Source organism: Cyprinodon variegatus, unplaced genomic scaffold, assembly GCF_000732505.1.
Source record: "Cyprinodon variegatus isolate N-32 unplaced genomic scaffold, C_variegatus-1.0 Scaffold1567, whole genome shotgun sequence".
NCBI lineage: Eukaryota > Metazoa > Chordata > Actinopteri > Cyprinodontiformes > Cyprinodontidae > Cyprinodon > Cyprinodon variegatus.
This window is the reverse complement of record NW_015152020.1, coordinates 75,562-95,293: the sequence shown is the minus strand read 5'-3', so window position 1 is coordinate 95,293 and position 19,732 is coordinate 75,562. Positions and strand designations below refer to the sequence as shown.

Sequence of the window (19,732 nt, the reverse complement as noted above, 5' to 3'; positions counted from 1 at the left end):
GTTTATCCTCTCCACTGTCGCTACAAGCATGCTTAGTGTGAGGGATTGCTTTTAAGTCAATGAGTCGATGTAATCAACTGTTTTTTTCTTAGACAGAAAACTTTTAATCAATTTGACTGTATGATCTGGTGAACTGTAAAGTGTCTTGAAATGACATGTGTTGTGAATTGGCGCTATATAAATAAACTGAATTTAGATTTCTTATTTGAAATCAATTTAATCCCATCCAAATGAAGTGACTGATTAATTAGCTTCTTTTTCAAAGACTCTGGTCCAAGTCTGTTTTGTCTGCATTCAGAAGCTGTTGACCCGTTGAAACTCTAATCAAGCCTTGCATCACACTTGAAAACATTATATTTGCACTACCAATGTGGCTGATTTTAATAATCCCTTTAGACAGAACACAACTCAATGTTCTACTGCATTTTGCTATTAATTTTGCTTTACTGAACCTTTATCAATGCCTTTTGCACCATGACTTTAAACTGGTTTCATTTTCTCCTACATCTTTTACATTCTAATCACTGCTGCACTTTATTGATGGTAATGTTCATTTCACTGTTGTAAGCTGCTCATTCAGTGTTGGGGGACGGATTGCCTTTGAGTCAATGAGTCGATGCAGTCAACTGGTTTTCCTTAGACAGAAAACTTTGAATCAATTTGACTGGATGATTTGTTGAACTGTTAATTGCCTTGAGATGACATACCTTGTGAATTGGCGCTATATATAAATAAACTAAATTGAACTGAATTGAAGTTGAATTGTTGAAAAGCTGTATGCATCGAAATTTGTTATACACTGTCTATACAAGATGACAATAAAGTTTGTCTAAGTTCTAAGAAGCAGGAAGTTATGAGTCATCCAGGTTTTTAAGACATGCCTGTAATCTATGTAATGGGTTAGCTTCATCTGGATTTATAGGCAGATATAGCAGATTATCATCAGCATAACAGTGGAAGTTAATCCCATGCTCTCTAATAATGCTACCAACTGGGAGCATATATATAGTAAAGAGAATTGTTCCTAGCACTGATCCCTGTGATACTCCACAGGTAACCCTGGAGCATAGGGAAGATTTATCATTAATGTGAGCAAACTGAAGTCGCATAAATAAGATTTAGAGCAGCCTAGTGCTGTTCCCTTAACTTCCACAGAATGTTCATTAAAGCCAACAGTCATTAAAGGTGTGTGTCTCTCCCCAGGTGTGCCCACCCGGTTGACAGTGCAGGATTCTTCTCCTTCATGACGTTTCATTGGCTGACTCCTCTGGCACTGAAAGCGCGTAGGAAAGGGCAGTTGCTATTGGAGGACATCTGGCCCGTGGCGCCTTTAGAGCGTTGCCATGACAATAGTGCAAGGTGGGTGGCGATCCTGTCCCATTGGTCTGTGATTTTTTTAGAATAAACTCAGCGGATTTGTTGTGGCTGTTCAGGCTCAGAAAACTCTGGGAGGAGGAGCAGAGGTCCAAAGGAACCGAGGCATCCCTGTGCTCTGTCATCTGGACCTTCTGCCGGGCCCGTCTTCTCCTGTCCATCCTCTGCCTCACCGTCACTCAGCTGGCTGGATTCAGTGGCCCAGTAAGTTACCACCAGTGAGACCAGTATGGATCTATTTAGACACAAAGGCAAGCAGAGTTACAAGTTACAGTTTTCGGTGCTAACATCTTCCAGCAGTGACGTAACGGTGCGGTAAGCCTAGAGCCATTCTCCTCGCTTTACAAGCAAAATCAATGGGAACTACTAGACACATCTGCAATCAACAACAATTATTGAAGACTTCCAGAGGACTTCACCATTGAAAATTGCGAGATCTGTAGTTAAACTGACAATGCCCACGTGCATGGCAGTTGGATGTTGGAATACACCTGGGAAAAGTGAAAAAAACATTAGTTATTTGATGACTGATAGCCTCCCTAATCTGGCCTAGTTGGACTCCAGTAGTTTTCCAGGAGTTTTAATAGACCGAATAGAAACAAAGCAATGAAGGTTCTGGGATATATCTGCTCATCTAGTGACCATGGATGATCACTATTTTTCAAGGTGGATTGTGGAAAATTTCCAGTCCACTACTTTTTCATCACTAGACGTTTGGTCACTTATTTAGAATGGAGTAGCCACTATATAGTGCCTTATATAGGCTAGTGATTTTGGCGGACGTTTTGACTAGGGTTGTAACTAACGATTATTTTGCAAATCGATTAATCTGTCGATTATTTTTCCAATTAATCGATTAATAATCAGATAGCCAAAGGTTCCTTAAAGAAGTATGTTTACCAAATTAAACCAGGTGAAACTAAAACTTGTCCACATGAGGAGTTCTGATAGAGAATACTTACAGATGAAACCATTTTTAAAAATCTTAAATCCAAAATGTCTACTTATTTTTTACAATTTTGATATAATTACTGCTCTAAGTTGGTCGCTCTTTTAGCTCAAGGCAAGTTTTACAGTCTACTCCAGCTAACGATTAATCGATTGCTAAATTAGTTGACGATTATTTCAATAATCGATCACGCTTAATCGGATTGTTTCAGCCCTAGTTCAGACACAGACTATATGTGTAATTGTGAGTTCTCATGTGTTCGTGAAACATCATCAGCCTCAGCCCCAGCACTGTTCTAGTTCACAAGAACACAAGACTGATAACGGACAAGGTCCCCGGATGTTGTTCTCGCCCGATCCCCCCGCACCCCATCCCCCGCTTACATGCACCGGCAGCAGCGGCTTCCAGTGGAGCGCTCTATGAGCTCAGAGTATTGAGTCAAAATTTCACTTTTCTGTTGCAGTTCTACAAAAGTTTATTTTAAGATCATTTGAGGCGGGAATGTTATATTTTTAAGCAATAATGTTCAGATATTGAGAGGACCATGGCAACCAACGGAGCTCCGAGACTAACCGCAGCCATGGCTAACGTTAGCCCGCTGCAGCAGCCGTCTATCGGCTCAGATGGTGTTTTTTAATCTTTTATTTGGCAGAACGTTCATTTGATTTGTGTTTATCTGACTGTGTTAACCATTATTCCCCCACTAAAAGAAAAATAAATCATAATTTATTATTGCTAGAATAGAATAGAATAGGAAATGCCTTTATTGTCCAACAATTGGAAAATTCTGGTATCTTTCCAGAGACTATTTATTTATCTATAGACTATTAATAACAGGAATGTGGTGATGTCATGAGTATGCCTCTGTTCAAATTGACACAGTTTATTCTGCGTGCTCCCATTCTCCCTAAGTTCATACTTTCCTGTGTTCTTGTCAAGAACCTACTTGGTGAGATTACAAGTCCATGTTGCTGTTCTTGTGAATTGAGAAACAGACTTGGTCTGCTGATTATAGAAGATGAGAGCGAATTAAGGTGAGAACAGAACAGACACCAGAGGCTGCAGACACAAACTGTGCCTCGCCTATGAACTTTTGAAAGGATTCGAAGGAAATATCTGCCAGAGGAGCGCCTCATGCCAAAGAACAGTCCAGATTCTGATCATGTGAGAGTTTTAGCTCTAAGTGTAAATAACAACATGGGGCAATATTTGCTGGTTGGCGGAGGTCTGCGCTCTTAGAATGCTATTCTAGTTTAACGAGGACTTCACTGAACTAATTTTTAACTCTTTAAGAGAACATTTAATAGCCTAAAGATGCTTTGCTAACATTATTAGCCCTAACTAGGAAAAAACAATAATGTCTCAAGAGGCAGGATTGCCTAAAAAGTGGCCAATCACAGGCAGTTTATTTCTCTGGTCAGTTCCACCCTCAAAATGACAAATGTAGACATGAACCACAGAAACAGGTTCACAGGCAATTAGGAGAGAATCTTCAAGAGGATAAAGAACAAGAGAAAAGTGAAGAGAAGGAGCATGGATACTGGAGGCCCCATGGTTTTTTATTATACGCACATATAAAGCATTATATGAAACACCCACTGTGACCAGTGGAACCAGTGGAACCAGTGTACCGTAGGCGATGTCTCTGAGGTCTTTAGTTCTGGGTGTTTTCTGTCGTCTGCTTTACGTTTTTAATCCCTATTTAGCTTCGGTCCATCCTCATACCTGGTCCTCAGAACCTTCTCAGGTTGTGTTAGGTTTTATCCTTTGGACCTGACCTGGTTCTAGTTTTCTCATCTTCACACCTTCACTTTGTCACCATTAGTTCTGCATTATTTTCTATCCTCTCCTCTGGTTTCTCCAGGCGTTTGTGGTGAAGCGTCTGTTGGATTACACCCAGCAGGAGGCATCAGACCTGACCTATGGGCTTCTGTTGGTTCTTGGGCTCCTGATCACAGAACTGATGCGGTCCTGGTCTCTGGCTCTGACCTGGGCCCTGAACTACAGAACCGGGTGCAGACTGAGAGGAGCCATTCTAAGCATGGCCTTCGAGAAGGTCCTGCGGCTCCGCAGCGTCAGGGACAAGTCTGTTGGGCAGGTTGGTTCCGACACGGCTTGGTACTGCCAGCAGTTACTTTGAGGGGTCTAATGTCAGTCCTTTCTCACGCTCAGCTGATTAACATGTGCTCCAGTGATGGTCAGCGGATGTTTGACGCTGCAGCAGTGGGCAGTCTGCTAGCAGGTGGCCCCCTGCTGGCTGTACTCGGTGTTGCATACAACCTGTACATCCTGGGGCCAACATCGCTGCTGGGATCTGCCGTCTTCATCCTCTTCTACCCCACCATGGTGAGTCCCCGTCTGCCCACACAGCAGGGTAGAAGTAGAAAGCGATCCATCATTTTGTTCATGGTTTTAGCATTAGAATCTGATCCGTTGTGTTGATCATCAGATGTTCAGCTCCAGAATGACGGCCTACTTCAGGAGGAAAGGCGTGGCCGTCACCGACAGGCGAGTGCAGAAGATGAACGAGATCCTCAGCTACATCAAGTTCATTAAGATGTACGCCTGGGTGAAAGCCTTCTCACAGGACGTCCAGAGTATGAGCTCCACTGACAATCTTCTCCTTCCTTGTTGCCGTGGTATCACAGGCCGCGTAGTGAGCTTTTTGTGATTTCTGTCAGGGATCCGGGACGAGGAGCGCCGGCTGCTGGAGCTCACGGGTTATTTCCAGAGCATCACGGTGGGCGTGGCTCCGGTGGTGGTGGTCATCGCCAGCGTGGTAACGTTCTCCACGCACATGATGCTGGGATACGACCTGACAGCTGCTCAGGTTCTAGATTCACGTTACCTCTCAGTGTGTCCAGGATTGCTCCTATCTGAGATGCTGGCATATTTTGTAATGACCTGTTGGCTCCTCCCCCTTTTCCAGGCCTTCACTGTGGTGACGGTGTTCAACGCCATGACCTTTGCCCTGAAAGTGACTCCATTTTCTGTCAAGTCTCTGTCGGAGGGCTCAGTGGCTGTGGAGAGATTCAAGGTAGCATGGCTGCCTGGCACACACCTACAGAAAACACCTGCAGACCTCCCAGAACTGCTTGCAGACCCTGCAGAACCCTTAGAACATCTCCTGAAATAACTGGTGATCTGACTGCTCTGTGTCCGTCCTCAGAGTCTCTTCCTGTTGCTGGAAGTCGATGGCGTCCGAGCGATGCCCAGCGATCCTAAGGTTGCCGTGGAGATGTGTAGCGCCTCTTTAGGATGGGAGGGGGCGGGGCAGAGCGTCCAGGCCAGTCCCTGCGTCCGACCAGCCGGCCGACATCGACAGAGAGAAAGGTAAACCCAGACATTGATGACGAGTCAGAAACGTTCAGTTTGTTTCAGGTACGATTCAAACGTCTACTCCTCCATCACTGAGTCCTTCCTCACCTCCTCCATCACCTTCTGTTACACTGGTGCCACCACCAAGGGCAGACTGCAGCGTGTTATCTGGTCTGCAGAGAAGGTGATTGGTTGCAATCTTCCATCTCTCCAGGATCTGTATGCCTCCAGGACTCTGAGGCATGCAGGGAAGATTCTGGACGATCCCTCAAACCCTAGCCACAAATTATTTCAGTCACTTCCCTCTGGCAGGAGGCTGCGGTCCATCAGGACCAAAACCTCACACCACAGGAACAGTTTCTCCTCATCCGCTACCAGCCTTATCAACAAGGCCCAGAGACCCCTGTGACACTGACACTGCCTCTCCCCTCCACGCTCAGGATCCAGAGGCTACACCAACGTAGAATCTTCAGCTCCTGCGTTACATTAACACACAGTCTACTGTTTATATAGTATATAGCTATATACTATATGTTGTATGTTTTATATTGTTTATAGCTATAAAATCAACACCAAGTCAAATTCCTTATAAGTTCAAACCTACTTGGCAATAAACTTCATTCTGATTCTGATTCCTTGCCCCAGATGCAGAGACACGGCTGCCCTCCAGGAGGAAGAGGAGGAGCAAGAAGGGGTGACTGGTTCCTTGTTGGGAGGAGATGCAGACTCAAGTCCTGAGGAAGAAGATGGTGATGAGGAGGATCCCTGTCCCCCCCTCCTGTCCGTCCCCCGTCCCTCTCAGCGCCCTCAGAGCACCCTGCACTCCATTACGTTGAACGTCCAGCAGGTGGGTCCATCGCTCGGGTCTGATGACCAGAGCATCCAGATGTTCTGTCTCACTTTGTCCTCCTGTACCTGTCTGTATGCAGGGACAGCTGCTCGGTGTCTGCGGCTGCGTTGGCAGCGGGAAAACCTCCCTGATCTCAGCAATCTTAGGACAGGTGATGTTATCTCCCACAGCTCCCAGCCTGCAGCTGTTGATGGTCTGGTGTTCATTACTGGTTGGTGTGTTAACAGATGACGGTGCTGGAGGGTAGCGTGGCCGTCAGGGGAAGGATGGCCTATGTAGCCCAGCAGGCCTGGATCCTGAACGCAACGCTGAGAGACAACATCCTGTTTGGACAGGAGTACCAGGAGGACAGGTGATGAGGAGACACGCTGGATGAGAACCTGATGTGGACCACATGTGGACTTACTGTCTCCATGTTTCCACAGGTACCAGTCTGTCCTCAGTGCCTGCTGTCTCAAACCGGATCTGGCTCTGCTGCCCAATGCTGACCTCACAGAGGTGATGTCATTTCCTGTATTTCTGTAAAATTAAGGTCCTCCTAGAGGAGCACTTATAAACCGATATCATTACATGTTCAGATGATGGAACTGTCCTTAAAGGAACTGTTTGAGATTGAACCACAGACGGTCCCAGATCTGTAATTCTTCTATATGCCTAAAATGGTGAGATCCTTCAAAGTCAAATTTTTGTTTTTCTGCTAAATAAGCTCAAATGTCCAAAACTCCAAATGATACATTATGGAACTGCTGACTGCTTTAAGATTAACTATGGAGTAGACTTCCTCCATTATTATTACAAGCAAAGAACACATTTTGCAGAAGGAAATTTTTATGCTATCCACAAATCTTTGAAACTTTGAAAAACTTCTTTACCAAAAGAGGAGCTTTGTTGTTTTCTCAGATTTATTTTTATAATTTCTTTTAATCATATTTCATTTCTTCAATTTTTTTTCTGTTGATTTTAATTTTTTTTACAGTTTTGTTTTATTTCTATTTTTTAATTAGAGTTTTGCGATTTGCATTCTTTACAGTGTTTCACAGATAACATTGTTTTCACATAGAGTCCAATATAATGTAATGTCCACGCAGGCGAATAGAAATGCATCTTCGCTCCTCATTCCAGATGAAAGCCCGCTCCCAGAAACCAAAAGAATACAATTTGAAAATAATGACATCTGTAAAGCTCAATCTTGAAGAGAAATTAGAAAAAGCAAAAAGTAAATCTGTAAAAGAAATTAGAGAAAAAACAAAATAGAAAAAAAATTGAAATAAAATCATAAAAATTCTAAAGATCTTATTCAAAACTTTTCATTAAAACGTATGTTAAAGTTTGGTTTCTAGATTTTGTTCAAATGTCAATTTACTAAATGTTTTTTGATTTTTTTTTTTTTGATGATGATCCTACTTAAATTTATTCAATTCAATTAAATTCTGTTTATTGATAAATTTCCAATTCACAACACATGGCATCTCAAGGCACTTTACAGTTCAACCAGATCATACAGTCAAATTGATTCAACATTTTCTAAGTTTTCACAGTTTTCACGCCAATGAGTTCAACTCACTGGCTCAAAGGCAATCCCTCACACTAAACATGCTTGTAGTGACAGTGGAGAGGAACAGCTCCCTTTTAACAGGAAGAAACCTCCAGCAGAACCAGACTCCTATCTCCTTTCCTTGGCAGATCCAATGCAGTTCTAGAACCTACGAGAATCAGGCGATATGTCTCACTGAGGAGGCAGGAAGCTTCTAAGGCCTGCTCAAAATGACCTTTGGCATGAAAAACTTTGGATTTTCTGATTTAATCTGAAGTTCATGTACTATGGTCTGAATCAGACAGGATTTGTTTGTTTTTTTCAGTTGCTTTGTTTCTTTTCACACAGAGGAAAGTTCAGACAAATCAGGCCAGAATATTCAGTGTGTTTAATGGTCAGAAATAGCGTTGTGTTCGAGTCTTTGTACAGTAGCCCATCAAAGCCTTGTTTTTTGTTTTGAAATATGCTAATTAAAATAGACAAATGGATCCAGCCCTTTGGAAGGGGGTCATTTGACCCATACCTTTCTATGTCTCTGAAAATAGGTGAAAGGGGTGGCGTTACAGGGAATTGTTGGCCTGGCTGAATCTGCTAGGTCTTCTGTTCCTGTAAATGGGTTGGGGTTGCAATGGTAGTGGGAAAGAATCAACTCAATTGTACTGCAGGCTAACGAAGAGGCCAAGCGACCCCCATTCCAAAGGGGGCGTTCGTCCGTTTCGATTTTCATGTTTTCTAAGCAAAAACAAGGCTTGGTTGGGCTACTGTATAAAGCCTCAAACTCAACGCGATTTCTGACATTTTGAATTGAAATTGGATGGGAAGCAAAATGTCTTCAAACTTGGAAAAAAAGTATAGTGGATTGTTTTAAATTTTTTTTGGAATGAGTATAACCACCTGGGTGACTGAGAATCTTCACCAGCATTTTGCAGAATATACCACATAGTCGGATCGAGGTTGGGTGAGGTTCACTTTGTAGATGAATTGGTCCATAGTTCTCCAACCTGAGTTAGTAAAGTAATCTTTTTCTAGTTCCTTGTTCCTTTAAGGAATGAAGTTACGTTGATTCTTCCTGTGAACTGAGAGCCAGAGCTGAGCAGAAACAGGCCCATTTAGATACGGAAGCAGAACTCCTGGTACCTGCTTTGTATATGACCCACATTGTGAAACAATGCTTCACTTTTCCATCCTTTAACACCAAGAGTTAGCTAACCTCGTCACTCCTCTGTGTCTCTGCCCCTTCAGATCGGAGAGCGTGGAGCCAACCTGAGCGGCGGCCAGCGACAGCGGATCAGTTTGGCCCGCGCCCTTTACAGCGACCGGGATGTCTATATCCTTGACGACCCCCTGAGCGCTCTGGACGCCCATGTGGCCAATCACATCTTCAGAAACGCCATCAAGAAGCAGCTTCATAACAAAACTGTCATCTTCGTCACTCACCAGCTGCAGGTAACCCTCCTCCTGACATGGACAGGTGTGCCCTTCTTAAGATGGTTACCATGGGGATACCTGTGTGTTTTTGCAGTACATGGTGGACTGTGATGACATCATTCTGATGAAGGAGGGGAGTATAGTGGAACAAGGTAACCATGACGACTTGATGAAACTGAACGGGGATTACGCAGCCATGTTCAACCACTTCCAGCTGGGGGAACCGCCCGTCATAGAGGTACCGGTCCATCGAGTCCCTTCAAGTCTCCGTCTCTCTCTGTCTGTCTCTCTGAAAGACTCAGCTTGCGTTCCAGGTTCCCAGCAGGAAGCAGGGTGGATCTCAAAGGAAACCAGCTGACAGCAAACCAGGATCAGTGAAGAAGAACTCGCCGGTCATCAAAGACAACGGTAACTTTTCTTTAACCGTCTGACCAAGACCTGGGGTGTTTTGTTGGGAGACTGATCGCCCGCTGCGGCTCCTCTGACCCTACAGGTGAGGAGCAGCATTACGGGGGCGTGTCCTGGCCTGTGTTCCAGGTCTACATGGCGGCATGTGGTGGCTCCGCCCCCTGCCTGCTGATCCTGGTTCTGTTTGTTCTGAACGTGGGGAGTGCAGCTTTCTGCCACTGGTGGCTCAGCTACTGGATCAACCAGGGCAGCGGGGTGAGTCGTCAGATCGCGTTACTCTCCTCATCAGCTTCATCACCTCTCCTTACTCCTTTCCCCATGCTTTCCAGAACACCACGGTAACCATGGGCAACAGCTCGGCAACGAGCATCAGCATGAAGGACAACCCGAAGATGTGGCAGTATGCCACCATTTATGCCTCCTCAATGGGAGTCATGCTGATCTTCAAACTCATCCGAGGAATCGCCTTCGTCAAGGTCAGACCCAGCTAGTTGCTGGAGAGCTTTGGAGGAGAATGTTTATAAGAGCTTTTCCGGTTCTTTAGTAAAACCGCGCTGCTGTTTTCACGATTAGACTTTAAAACCTTTAACCAAACTGTGGTGCCGAGGAGGCCACAAAGTTTTTTGTCTGTTAAACCGTTCTGGGCCCTAACCATCCAGTTCTGTAGCATTCCTTTAAAACATTGGGAGCTTTTCCACTGTCACATATTTTTGCCCCTTCTATGCTTCCTGACAGCAGACTGGAACGATCCCAGTTCGTCCCAGTGGTGACGGTTTGGTTGTGTCTCTTTAGGGAACTCTGAGAGCTTCCTCCAAGCTGCATGACCAACTCTTTCACAAGATCCTGCGTTGCCCCATGAAGTTCTTCGACACGACTCCTTCGGGACAAATCTTCAATCGCTTCTCCAAGGACATGGATGAAGGTAAGTTGAAAGATCTAGACCATTGTCTGGGATTCCGGTCTTCACCTGACTCTATGGTGTCTCTGTTTCCTTCCAGTGGACACTCGTCTCCCCTTCCAAGCAGAAATGTTTATCCAGAACGTGATCCTGGTTTTCTTCTGCCTGGGTGTCATCAGCTGTGTTTTCCCATGGTTCCTGGTGGCTGTTGGTCCGCTGGTCTTGGTCTTTGCTGGTCTCCACAGCGTTTCCAAAGTCTTTATCCGGGAGCTCAAGCGTTTGGACAATGTGACGATGTCCCCCTTCATGTCCCACATTGTGTCCAGCATCCAGGGCCTGACAACTCTTCAGGCGTACGACAGAGGACAGGATTTCCTCCACAGGTTCGGGTCACAACAAGAATCTTCACCCTAAAACTGTGGAGTGAATTTTGTACCATTATTCTTGTAAAAAAAAAATATTTTGAAATCCATAAATCCATAAAAAAAATCCATAAATGAAACTTTGTGCAATATTATATTTTGTTTTTTTTTTCTTATTTATTTCTCATATATTATTGTTTCAGTTTTTTTTAATTAATTAATTATTTATTTTTTTCATTTGCATTTAAGAATATTTATAAAATAATTTTTACAGATTTTATATTTTCAAATGTTTTTGTACATTTTAGTTTTACTTTATTTTAAAAACAATTTTTATTTTTCCCAAATTTCTGTTTTTCAGATTTTTCAGTTTAGCAAATTGCATTCTTTTCACTTAACATTTCCTAGATCACATTCCTCTGGAATGAGAAGCAAAGACACATTTTTATGGGTCTGCTGGACGTTAGCAACATTTGTATTTGTCAATGGGTGCAAACGTTTGTATTTGGCTTTAAGTGAAGATAATGTTATCTGGAATAGACAGAACTTTAGACAAATAGAATAGAAATTTAAAAAAAGAACAGGAAAATCTGTAAACAGAAAATACTTTAAATTAAGTTTGTAAAAATTAAATAAAAATATGAAAACAATATGTAAATAGCACAATCTGAGGACACAGCAAAGTCACTCTGTAATATTATTTTTTAATCAAACACTTGTCAAAGTTTCATTTCTGGATTTCATGTTGTTCAATTTTCCATGTACAAAACATGTTCTTTGCCTCCAACAATAATACACAAACAAACAAAATTCCCTCCGTAGGAATGGAGAGCTCTAATTCTATGTCAGAGGTCACGGATTAGCGGACCACGGTCCGGATCCAGACCCACCTGCTGGCTAATCCAACCTGATTTAAAACATTTATAATTAGTGCATGTTGTCCGACGGCAGTGTCTAACTTCACTTGCGCCGCCTCTCCTGTTAATACGGTAAAGCCCTCCAAGCATCCGGCACCAGACTACACCTGATACAAATTAGCCAATGAGCTGCTGTCAGTCTGGTTCACTGCTGCTGCTACTTTCAGACACAGCAGGCAAACCTGTGGCAAGCCGGGTGATGGGAAAAAGAAGAAGACGAGAAAAAGAAAGCAGAGAAAGTGTGGACTGCTGGAAGAACTGCAGTGAACTGGTGACAGAAAAGTGCAATGGTCCTCAAAGATGACCCTGCACATTTAGAGGATGTTTGGCTCAACCTGCTGCTGTGAAGCAGGATTCTCCACCATGAACAGAATCAAAAATAAATATGGTATGGATCCAGACTCAAATTGAGCTCCTTGATATGTGCTTTAGAATGGCTTTGTCTCCATTCAAACCAGGTTTAAAGCCTTGCAGGGCAGCATAAAGCCCACTGCGAACATTAAGACAGAAAAAAGAAAGAAGAAAAAGAACAAACGGACAGTTTAAGATGTTTTATAAAATATGTGAATCATAATTGTCTATATACCAAACTGAACAATTGTTGTTCTCTACTTTAAAAACACTTTAGATTTTAAAATGGAAAAAATTTCTTTTTTTTTTAAATATTTTTTTATTAAAAAATGTTATGTATAACATCTATGCATAAACACCTCATTTTATTTTAGTGTTATATTCTGTTTAAAGTGACAGATTATACTTAGAAATGTCGTCGGACCTTTACTGGTCTTTATTTGGACCCCACTGATTTTTAATTATCTCTGGTCGAGGATCTGAATGCTGTGTTCTGTTTTTACATAGGTACCAGTTTTTACTAGACCAGAACCAGGCTCCGTTCTACCTGTTCAGCTGCGCCATGCGCTGGTTGGCGGTCCGTCTGGATATCATCAGCGTGTCTCTGATCAGCATGACGGCCTTGATGATGGTGGTGATGCATGGACAGATATCTCCTGCCTACGCTGGTCTTGCCATCTCCTACGCCGTCCAGGTAACTGAATCCAGGACCTGAAGTTCTGCCTGATAAACCTGTTCAGACCAACAGCGGCTCTGTCCCTGTCAGTTAACAGGACTCTTCCAGTTCACGGTGCGGCTGGCCTCTGAGACCGAAGCTCGCTTCACCTCCGTGGAGAGAATCCATCACTACATCCAGGTACTGGAAGTTACTGTTTCCTCAATAACTGGGGACACTGGTGTTCCTAAAACATAATTTCTGGATCTGTTGATCTCAATTTCATTATAACTGAACCAGTTTCTGACAAGCTGTGTGTCTCAGTCTCTGTCCCAGGAGGCCCCAGCCAGGGTTAAAGGTCGAGCTCCTCCACCTGACTGGCCCCAGCAGGGGGAGCTGGTGTTCAGGGATGTGGAGATGAGGTACCAGGAGAACCTCCCTCTGGTTCTGAACAAGATCTCCTGCTCCATCAGACCAAAGGAAAAGGTCGGCATCATCGGGAGAACGGGTTCAGGTAGGAGCGGTGTTTGGGAGGATGCTCTCTAGTGATGAAACACAGTAACTGCTCATTCAAACTGCCTGAACCGGTTCCGTCATGCAGGGAAGTCGTCTCTGGGCGTGGTCTTGTTCCGGCTCGTGGAGCGCTGTGGCGGCTCCGTCCTGATCGATGGCGTCGACATCAGTGACATTGGACTGGCTGATCTGCGCAGCAAACTGTCCATCATCCCACAGGACCCAGTTCTGTTCAGCGGGACGGTCAGGTAGAACCAACTTAGCGGACCAGTGTTGACACCCCTTTGTTCCATTTGTTCTGTTAGCGGTTCTTTCTGTTATACTTTGGGTATTTTTCTCTCATACATCTACACATTGGCAGATGGCTCCTGAAGCCCCTCCCCCTTCCACCCCAGCTCAATTTTTCAGATCATTGTTATGTTGGAGGATCAGTCTGAGGTTCAAAGCTCTCTGGAGTTTAATGTTTATGTTAGCTGTTATCTCATCAACTGTGTTGATTTCAGTAGAAAAAATATCCCAAAGCATGTTTCTGCCCACACCATGCTTCACTGTAGGAGTAATGTTCTAATGTGCCCGGTTTCTTCCAGACAAGACCAAAGGACTATGTTTCTACCGGTAAAAAACATTTTAAGCTTCTGTTTTAGCTTTAGTTAAATTCAAGCAGGCTACTGTCTTTATCTGCTGCCATAAAGACCCCATTAGTGGAGTTTTTCCACTGATGGTATAAACTCTGGATGGTTTCAGTTTTCTGACTCGGTTCTTTCTCCTCGATTAGCCGGGCTGTTAGATCAGCTGACCTCATCACATTGTCTGCCGTGGGAACGTAAACAGCAGCAGGGGAATTCAGATCTAAATCAAGTTCTTTCAGCTGTATTTTCCACTGCTGGACATCAGTCATGGATTAGAACTTTTTTTTTGTTTCTGCAGGTCCAACCTGGATCCCTTCAACCAGTACAGCGAAGAGAAGATCTGGGATGCTCTGCAGAGGAGTCACATGAAGGAGTCGGTGAGTTCATCCATCCACACACAGGACCCAACTGAAGCTACATCCCCTGTGTGCTCAAAGGTTTACATACCCAGTCAGATAATCGAGGAATATGACCGATTCAAAAAAAGTTTAAAAAACAATCCACTGGACTTTGCTTCTGAGTTTGAAGATGTTTCTCTCCCTATCCAGGAATCTTTTTCAATTTAAAATGTCAGAAGTAGCGTTGGGATTGAGGCTTTATACAGTAGACCAACAAAGCCTTGTTTTTTTTGTTTTGAAAACATGGAAATTGAAATAGCTGAATGGGTCCACCCCTTTGGAATGGGGGTTGTTTGCTTCTTTTGTTAGCCTGCAGCCTTCGGTCCCCTGTAAACAGTTAGTTATACTTCCCGCAGCAGCGTGTCTCAGTTGTCGCATATATCTTTGATTTATGCCCAATTTTAAAGCGTGGTCTGCGCTATGTTTTTCCACGCCACAACACAAGAGGGACAATCAGGAACTAGCATTGGGTTGGGTTGCAACAATGGAGGGACATGAGGGTGAAAAAGAGCGGGAATCCAGGTGGAAAAAGGGCCCCACCGTTCTGGTCCAACTTCAGGAGTCGTTTTCCACAATGTCGGTCATACAAACAAAAAACCGCCAGTAAGGTACCAAACAGGAAAAACGCATAGTGTAGAGCAGATGTAGATTTGACCAATCAGAGGCCTCCTGTCTGCGGCACTGTCTGCGGTCACCTACAATTTTGGAGAGGTGCACCAGAGTGTGTGAGAAAAGGGCGGGGACACATTTGCGTTCACTGCTACACACATGCAGATGACCTGGTTTAGTCAGGTTAAATCTGAAAGAGGTTGGGTTTGCAATGATAGCGGGAAGGGATCAACTCAATTGCTACGTTGTTGGTTTTTGAAAGCTGAAATTTGAGTCCACCCCCTCTGTTTAATGGCTGACTGATTTACAAAAATCTCTCTGTGTGCCATGGTTTGCTGTTAGATGATGACTTTTAACATGAACTAGTTGCGTTTGCTCTTTACACTGACAGCAGGAGTTGCCATGGCAGCCGGAGGATTCACTGGGGATGAGATAATTCCTCAGGTAGCGAAGCTGCTCATGTTTGTTTGTAAAAAAACAAACCTCCAGTTGCTCTGAATTATTTTGTTTTGGGTAAATACGATGAACCTTCTCTTCCCTCTGCTGTGGTCGGAGACAGGTGGACTGGGCCTTGTTGTCCTTTATGATGTTTGATAGCCTGCTGCAGGCATTTTGCCCTCAGTTGTGACCAACGTCCCATTTTCTGCTCACACATCCCTGAACCACAGTCAAAGCTAACTGGTGATCTTTTAAAACTTTTATGATGTGTCTTTTAGGCATGTTAGGATTTAAAGGAACAGTACCCGTGACTGACGCAGGATTCTCTACCGTTACGCTGAAAATTCAGCTACTCTGAAAACCAGGCTGATGCGTTTGTTTCTGATGGACGTAACGGACCTTTGACAGACATCTGTACTTCCTCCCCAGCGCATTTCAGCACAGACGCTGGTTAGATTTACTATGGAATCATGACACCCTGACTTCATCAGCACAATGGAAACAACAGTTTTTAAGCACATTTTCCACAGTCTTTGTTCATATATCTCAGGAAGTGTTTCATCTGCAAAATTTTATAGATACAATGAAATCTGATACATAAAGGCATGCTAAAGAGATCATCAGTCATTTCATTCAGCAGAGCTGGAGCTCAGGTACTGGAACTGGAGTCCGCGATTTAGAAAATAACCTATGAGGCCAGTTAATTCAGAACTTGTTGTCTGGAGGATCTACTTTGCTAGATTCAGGCTGCTGAGAGCAACTGTTATCTAAAATATGCTGTCACCAATGTAGACGAGTTAAGATCAGCAGATTGTGATGATAAATTTATGAGCCATCTGCATAAAAACGGTCACTTTTGATCAGGTAAAGATTTAAGGACCCAGACTGGAACCCTGAGTAATACCTTGGTTAAACAATTTGGACTCTGGATCCTGAATCGAGGCTATGAAAGATCTGTTACTGTTTTTAAACCATCCCTCCTGCCGATCCTCAGGTGTCTCAGCTTCCTCAGAAGTTGGAGTCGGAGGTGGTGGAGAACGGGGAGAACTTCTCTGTGGGAGAAAGACAGCTGCTGTGTGTGGCCAGAGCTCTGCTGAGGCAGTGCAAGGTGAGACCGACAGAAAGACAGACAGACAGGGACCCATCCCTCTGCCCTTTCTTTCCACTGACTGGTTCTGGTCCAGGTGCTGATTCTGGATGAGGCAACAGCAGCGATGGATGCAGAGACGGACGCCCTGATCCAGGAGACCATCAGGAGCTCGTTTCAGGACTGCACCACCCTGACCATCGCTCATCGCCTCCACACAGTCCTGTCATCCGACCGCATCATGGTGCTGAGCCAGGGACAGGTAACAACCAATCAGAAAACAGCTCCAAATAAACCATAGCAACAAGAGATCTGCTCTGATGGTTTGAGGGATGTTCTGTTAAATGATTCAAACAGCCGTGGTGGAAACCAGCTGCTCTTTATTTTATCCCAGTTTAACACTAAGTTTTCTCACCAACATCTCCTTGTCTCTGATTGGCTCAGGTGGTGGAATTTGATGAGCCAGCCCGGCTGCTGGCCAATGAGAACTCTCGACTTTGTTCAATGCTGGCGGCTGCAGAGAGCAAAGTGTCTGTGCGGGGATGAGAAGGGGAGGAAGAAGAGTCGTCTCTCTGCTGTTTGGTCGTTCCTGTGAGCTGATCTTAGAGCTGCTTGTTTTTAATCTTTATTTATTTTTGATCATCTGGACTGGGTTCCAGGCTGCATGTGGAGGTGGGCGGGATCAAAACCTGTGGTTTTCCGTTTCTATAAAGCAATATCTGATGACCTGAAGGTGTTAATTTAATCTTGTTGGTTTTAATGTTGTTTAGATAAAACGTGAATCAGCTGCTCAGTTTCTGACCAAACAGATCAGAGCATGATGTCATCGTCTTTGTTCTCAGCATCGGATGAATCATAATCGGCCCGATGCGGTTTAATGTGGAATGTAGAGAGCTTTCATTAACAGTAAAACTACTGAGGTGTAGGACCTCTTTGCCTTTAAAGAACCTTTGCCTTTCAGGAGGCATATGGTGGATGCTGCCCCCCACAGGAAAAGTGAAGTAACTGCGCAGGAATCTGGCAGTGATTACCAGAATTCAGTGTGCAGTTTCTGCTGCGTACCTGCAGGTGGCAGCATGCACGGAGTCTCCACCTGTACAGAAACTGTAAATGGGCCGCTCTGTGTTGACCTGAACATTTGTGTTGTGTGAAGTGGAGCAACGAGGCAGTTGTGCTGCTGCTCCTAGTTTTTTGCACTTTCTGACCTCATGAACTCATCGCTGAACTGCAAACAGACGCAGCTCATTAAAACAACCTGCAAGCAGTTCTCTTTAAGCTTGAGCCTGCATGGTGATCCATCCCAGCCGGAGGACTGATTCAGCTTGGATCTGCAGGAGGGAGCACCAACGATGGAGGACTGATCCTGGTCATCAACAGAGACCGATGTGATGTTTTCATTCAGAATCTTTTTGTGATAGAACAGCCTTGTAAAAACAAAAGTCTCCGTCGTGGTGTCTGTATTTTTATAAGAGGCTTCCAGCATGATAAATAAAACCAGTAAAACCATTTTAACTCACTGCTCATTCATTATGATTATTTTTTTTTAAAGTCAAGTTGAAGCTGAAGTATTTCTCTTAATATCCATCTGTTCCTGCATTCAGAATCCCAACACGTTCCAGAACCGGTTCTGTCTGTGCAGATGTTCTGGTTTCTTCTCCAAACACTAAAATCCACTCAGTCGTTTGGTGCTCCTCTTTCACCAAACATCTCGAAGACTATTTCACCTCTGATTACATTTCAGCTGCCCTCTGTTTGAAGGTCCATCCCAGATTTTCCAGGAGCAGACAAGGTGGCGCTGGATCTGGATGACACGAAGCAGAACTGGACAAGAGTTTCCTGAAGGGATCTCTGACCCATCTTATAGGTTGAGGGATGGTCTTCCACCCTCTGTCTGCTCCCTAAAATCCCAACTTTACAGGAAAAGGATCTGAAATGAACAGTGTACAAACGTGTTCACACCATTTGCACTTTTCAACAATTTTTAACATTAAAACCAGAAACATTAATATATTTTATTTGAATCTTAAGGGAAACTCTATGTATGTTTATGCAGTCAATCTATACATGGTTTCTTGCACATGTAAAAAAATATTTATATCCTGTATAGCATTTCTGGATAGATGCGAACTACATTTCATTGCTTTGTACTTGACAGTGTAATGACAATAAAGCTGAATTCTACTCTAAAACAGTGTTATAGAGGTAGATGATACATGATTTAAAACTTTTTTATAAACAAAAAAGTATGGTGTTCAAAAGTATTCAGGCCCCTTTTTATCTGAGTATAACCAGTTAGCTTCAGAAGTTCCTTGATGATTACTAAAGACTAGAGTCCATTTGTGAGTGATCTAATCAGTTCAAGTACAGCTGCTCTGTGACGGCCTTGGAGGTTGGTTTAGAGAATATTAGACAGCAAACAGCTCCAGAAATTTTGGAGAAAACACGAGACAGCCCACGGACAAAGTTATGAAGAATTTTAAATCAGGTTTACACTATTAAAATATTTCCCAAGGTGGAGGAGAACTATCACTGCACCTCTCCATGAACACACCATCCCTACTGATAGGTATGGTGATAGCTACATCATTCTGACATGGAAACTGGATGGAGCAAAATACAGCGCACAAATTCACGACCCAGTAAAGTCCAGATGAAAGAAATATTAGTTGTGCTGCCACCATCAAAACCTCTGTTTATAGATGTTGGAGATCGGCCTGTTTTTCAGTGTAGTCCCGTTTCTCTGACTGTGACTGGCTGGATGTGCTCTTTTCATCCTCTTACGTGGGAGCTGGCTCGGAGCTCGTCTGCCTGGCTGTGTGTTTCCTGGACGGGGCGCCTTTTACAGTTGCCTTTTGTGTCTCTGTTTATTTCTGTATCTCTGCTTCTGTCTCCTTGAACTCCAGTGAGCCTCAGCAGATGGCCGCTCACACTGAGCCTGATTTTGCTGGAGGTTTCTTCCTGTTCAAAGGGAGTTTTTCCTCTCCACTGTCGCTACAAGCATGCTTAGTGTGAGG

At 43.8% G+C, this 19,732-nt stretch overlaps 1 protein-coding gene across 3 annotated transcripts in view; it reads left to right on the top strand.

Moving 5' to 3' along the window:
* abcc5 (ATP binding cassette subfamily C member 5) overlaps nt 1-18,226 on the top strand; it is a 27,418-nt gene extending 9,192 nt beyond the window's left edge. For all 3 annotated transcript variants that reach the window (XM_015403806.1, XM_015403804.1, XM_015403805.1), the window contains exons 4-30: nt 1,204-1,359; nt 1,434-1,578; nt 4,188-4,421; nt 4,496-4,669; nt 4,773-4,920; nt 5,005-5,153; nt 5,253-5,360; nt 5,493-5,656; nt 6,287-6,488; nt 6,571-6,642; nt 6,719-6,843; nt 6,917-6,989; nt 9,268-9,471; nt 9,548-9,691; nt 9,768-9,861; nt 9,947-10,116; nt 10,191-10,337; nt 10,654-10,783; nt 10,860-11,142; nt 12,897-13,083; nt 13,156-13,245; nt 13,369-13,558; nt 13,646-13,805; nt 14,485-14,563; nt 16,626-16,739; nt 16,816-16,980; nt 17,163-18,226. In XM_015403806.1, coding sequence (XP_015259292.1) covers nt 1,204-1,359; nt 1,434-1,578; nt 4,188-4,421; nt 4,496-4,669; nt 4,773-4,920; nt 5,005-5,153; nt 5,253-5,360; nt 5,493-5,656; nt 6,287-6,488; nt 6,571-6,642; nt 6,719-6,843; nt 6,917-6,989; nt 9,268-9,471; nt 9,548-9,691; nt 9,768-9,861; nt 9,947-10,116; nt 10,191-10,337; nt 10,654-10,783; nt 10,860-11,142; nt 12,897-13,083; nt 13,156-13,245; nt 13,369-13,558; nt 13,646-13,805; nt 14,485-14,563; nt 16,626-16,739; nt 16,816-16,980; nt 17,163-17,264 — 4,009 coding nt within the window. In that variant the 3' untranslated portion in view covers nt 17,265-18,226. The remainder of the gene's footprint in view (nt 1-1,203; nt 1,360-1,433; nt 1,579-4,187; nt 4,422-4,495; nt 4,670-4,772; nt 4,921-5,004; nt 5,154-5,252; nt 5,361-5,492; nt 5,657-6,286; nt 6,489-6,570; nt 6,643-6,718; nt 6,844-6,916; nt 6,990-9,267; nt 9,472-9,547; nt 9,692-9,767; nt 9,862-9,946; nt 10,117-10,190; nt 10,338-10,653; nt 10,784-10,859; nt 11,143-12,896; nt 13,084-13,155; nt 13,246-13,368; nt 13,559-13,645; nt 13,806-14,484; nt 14,564-16,625; nt 16,740-16,815; nt 16,981-17,162) is intronic.
* The last annotated feature ends 1,506 nt before the right edge of the window (nt 18,227-19,732 follow it).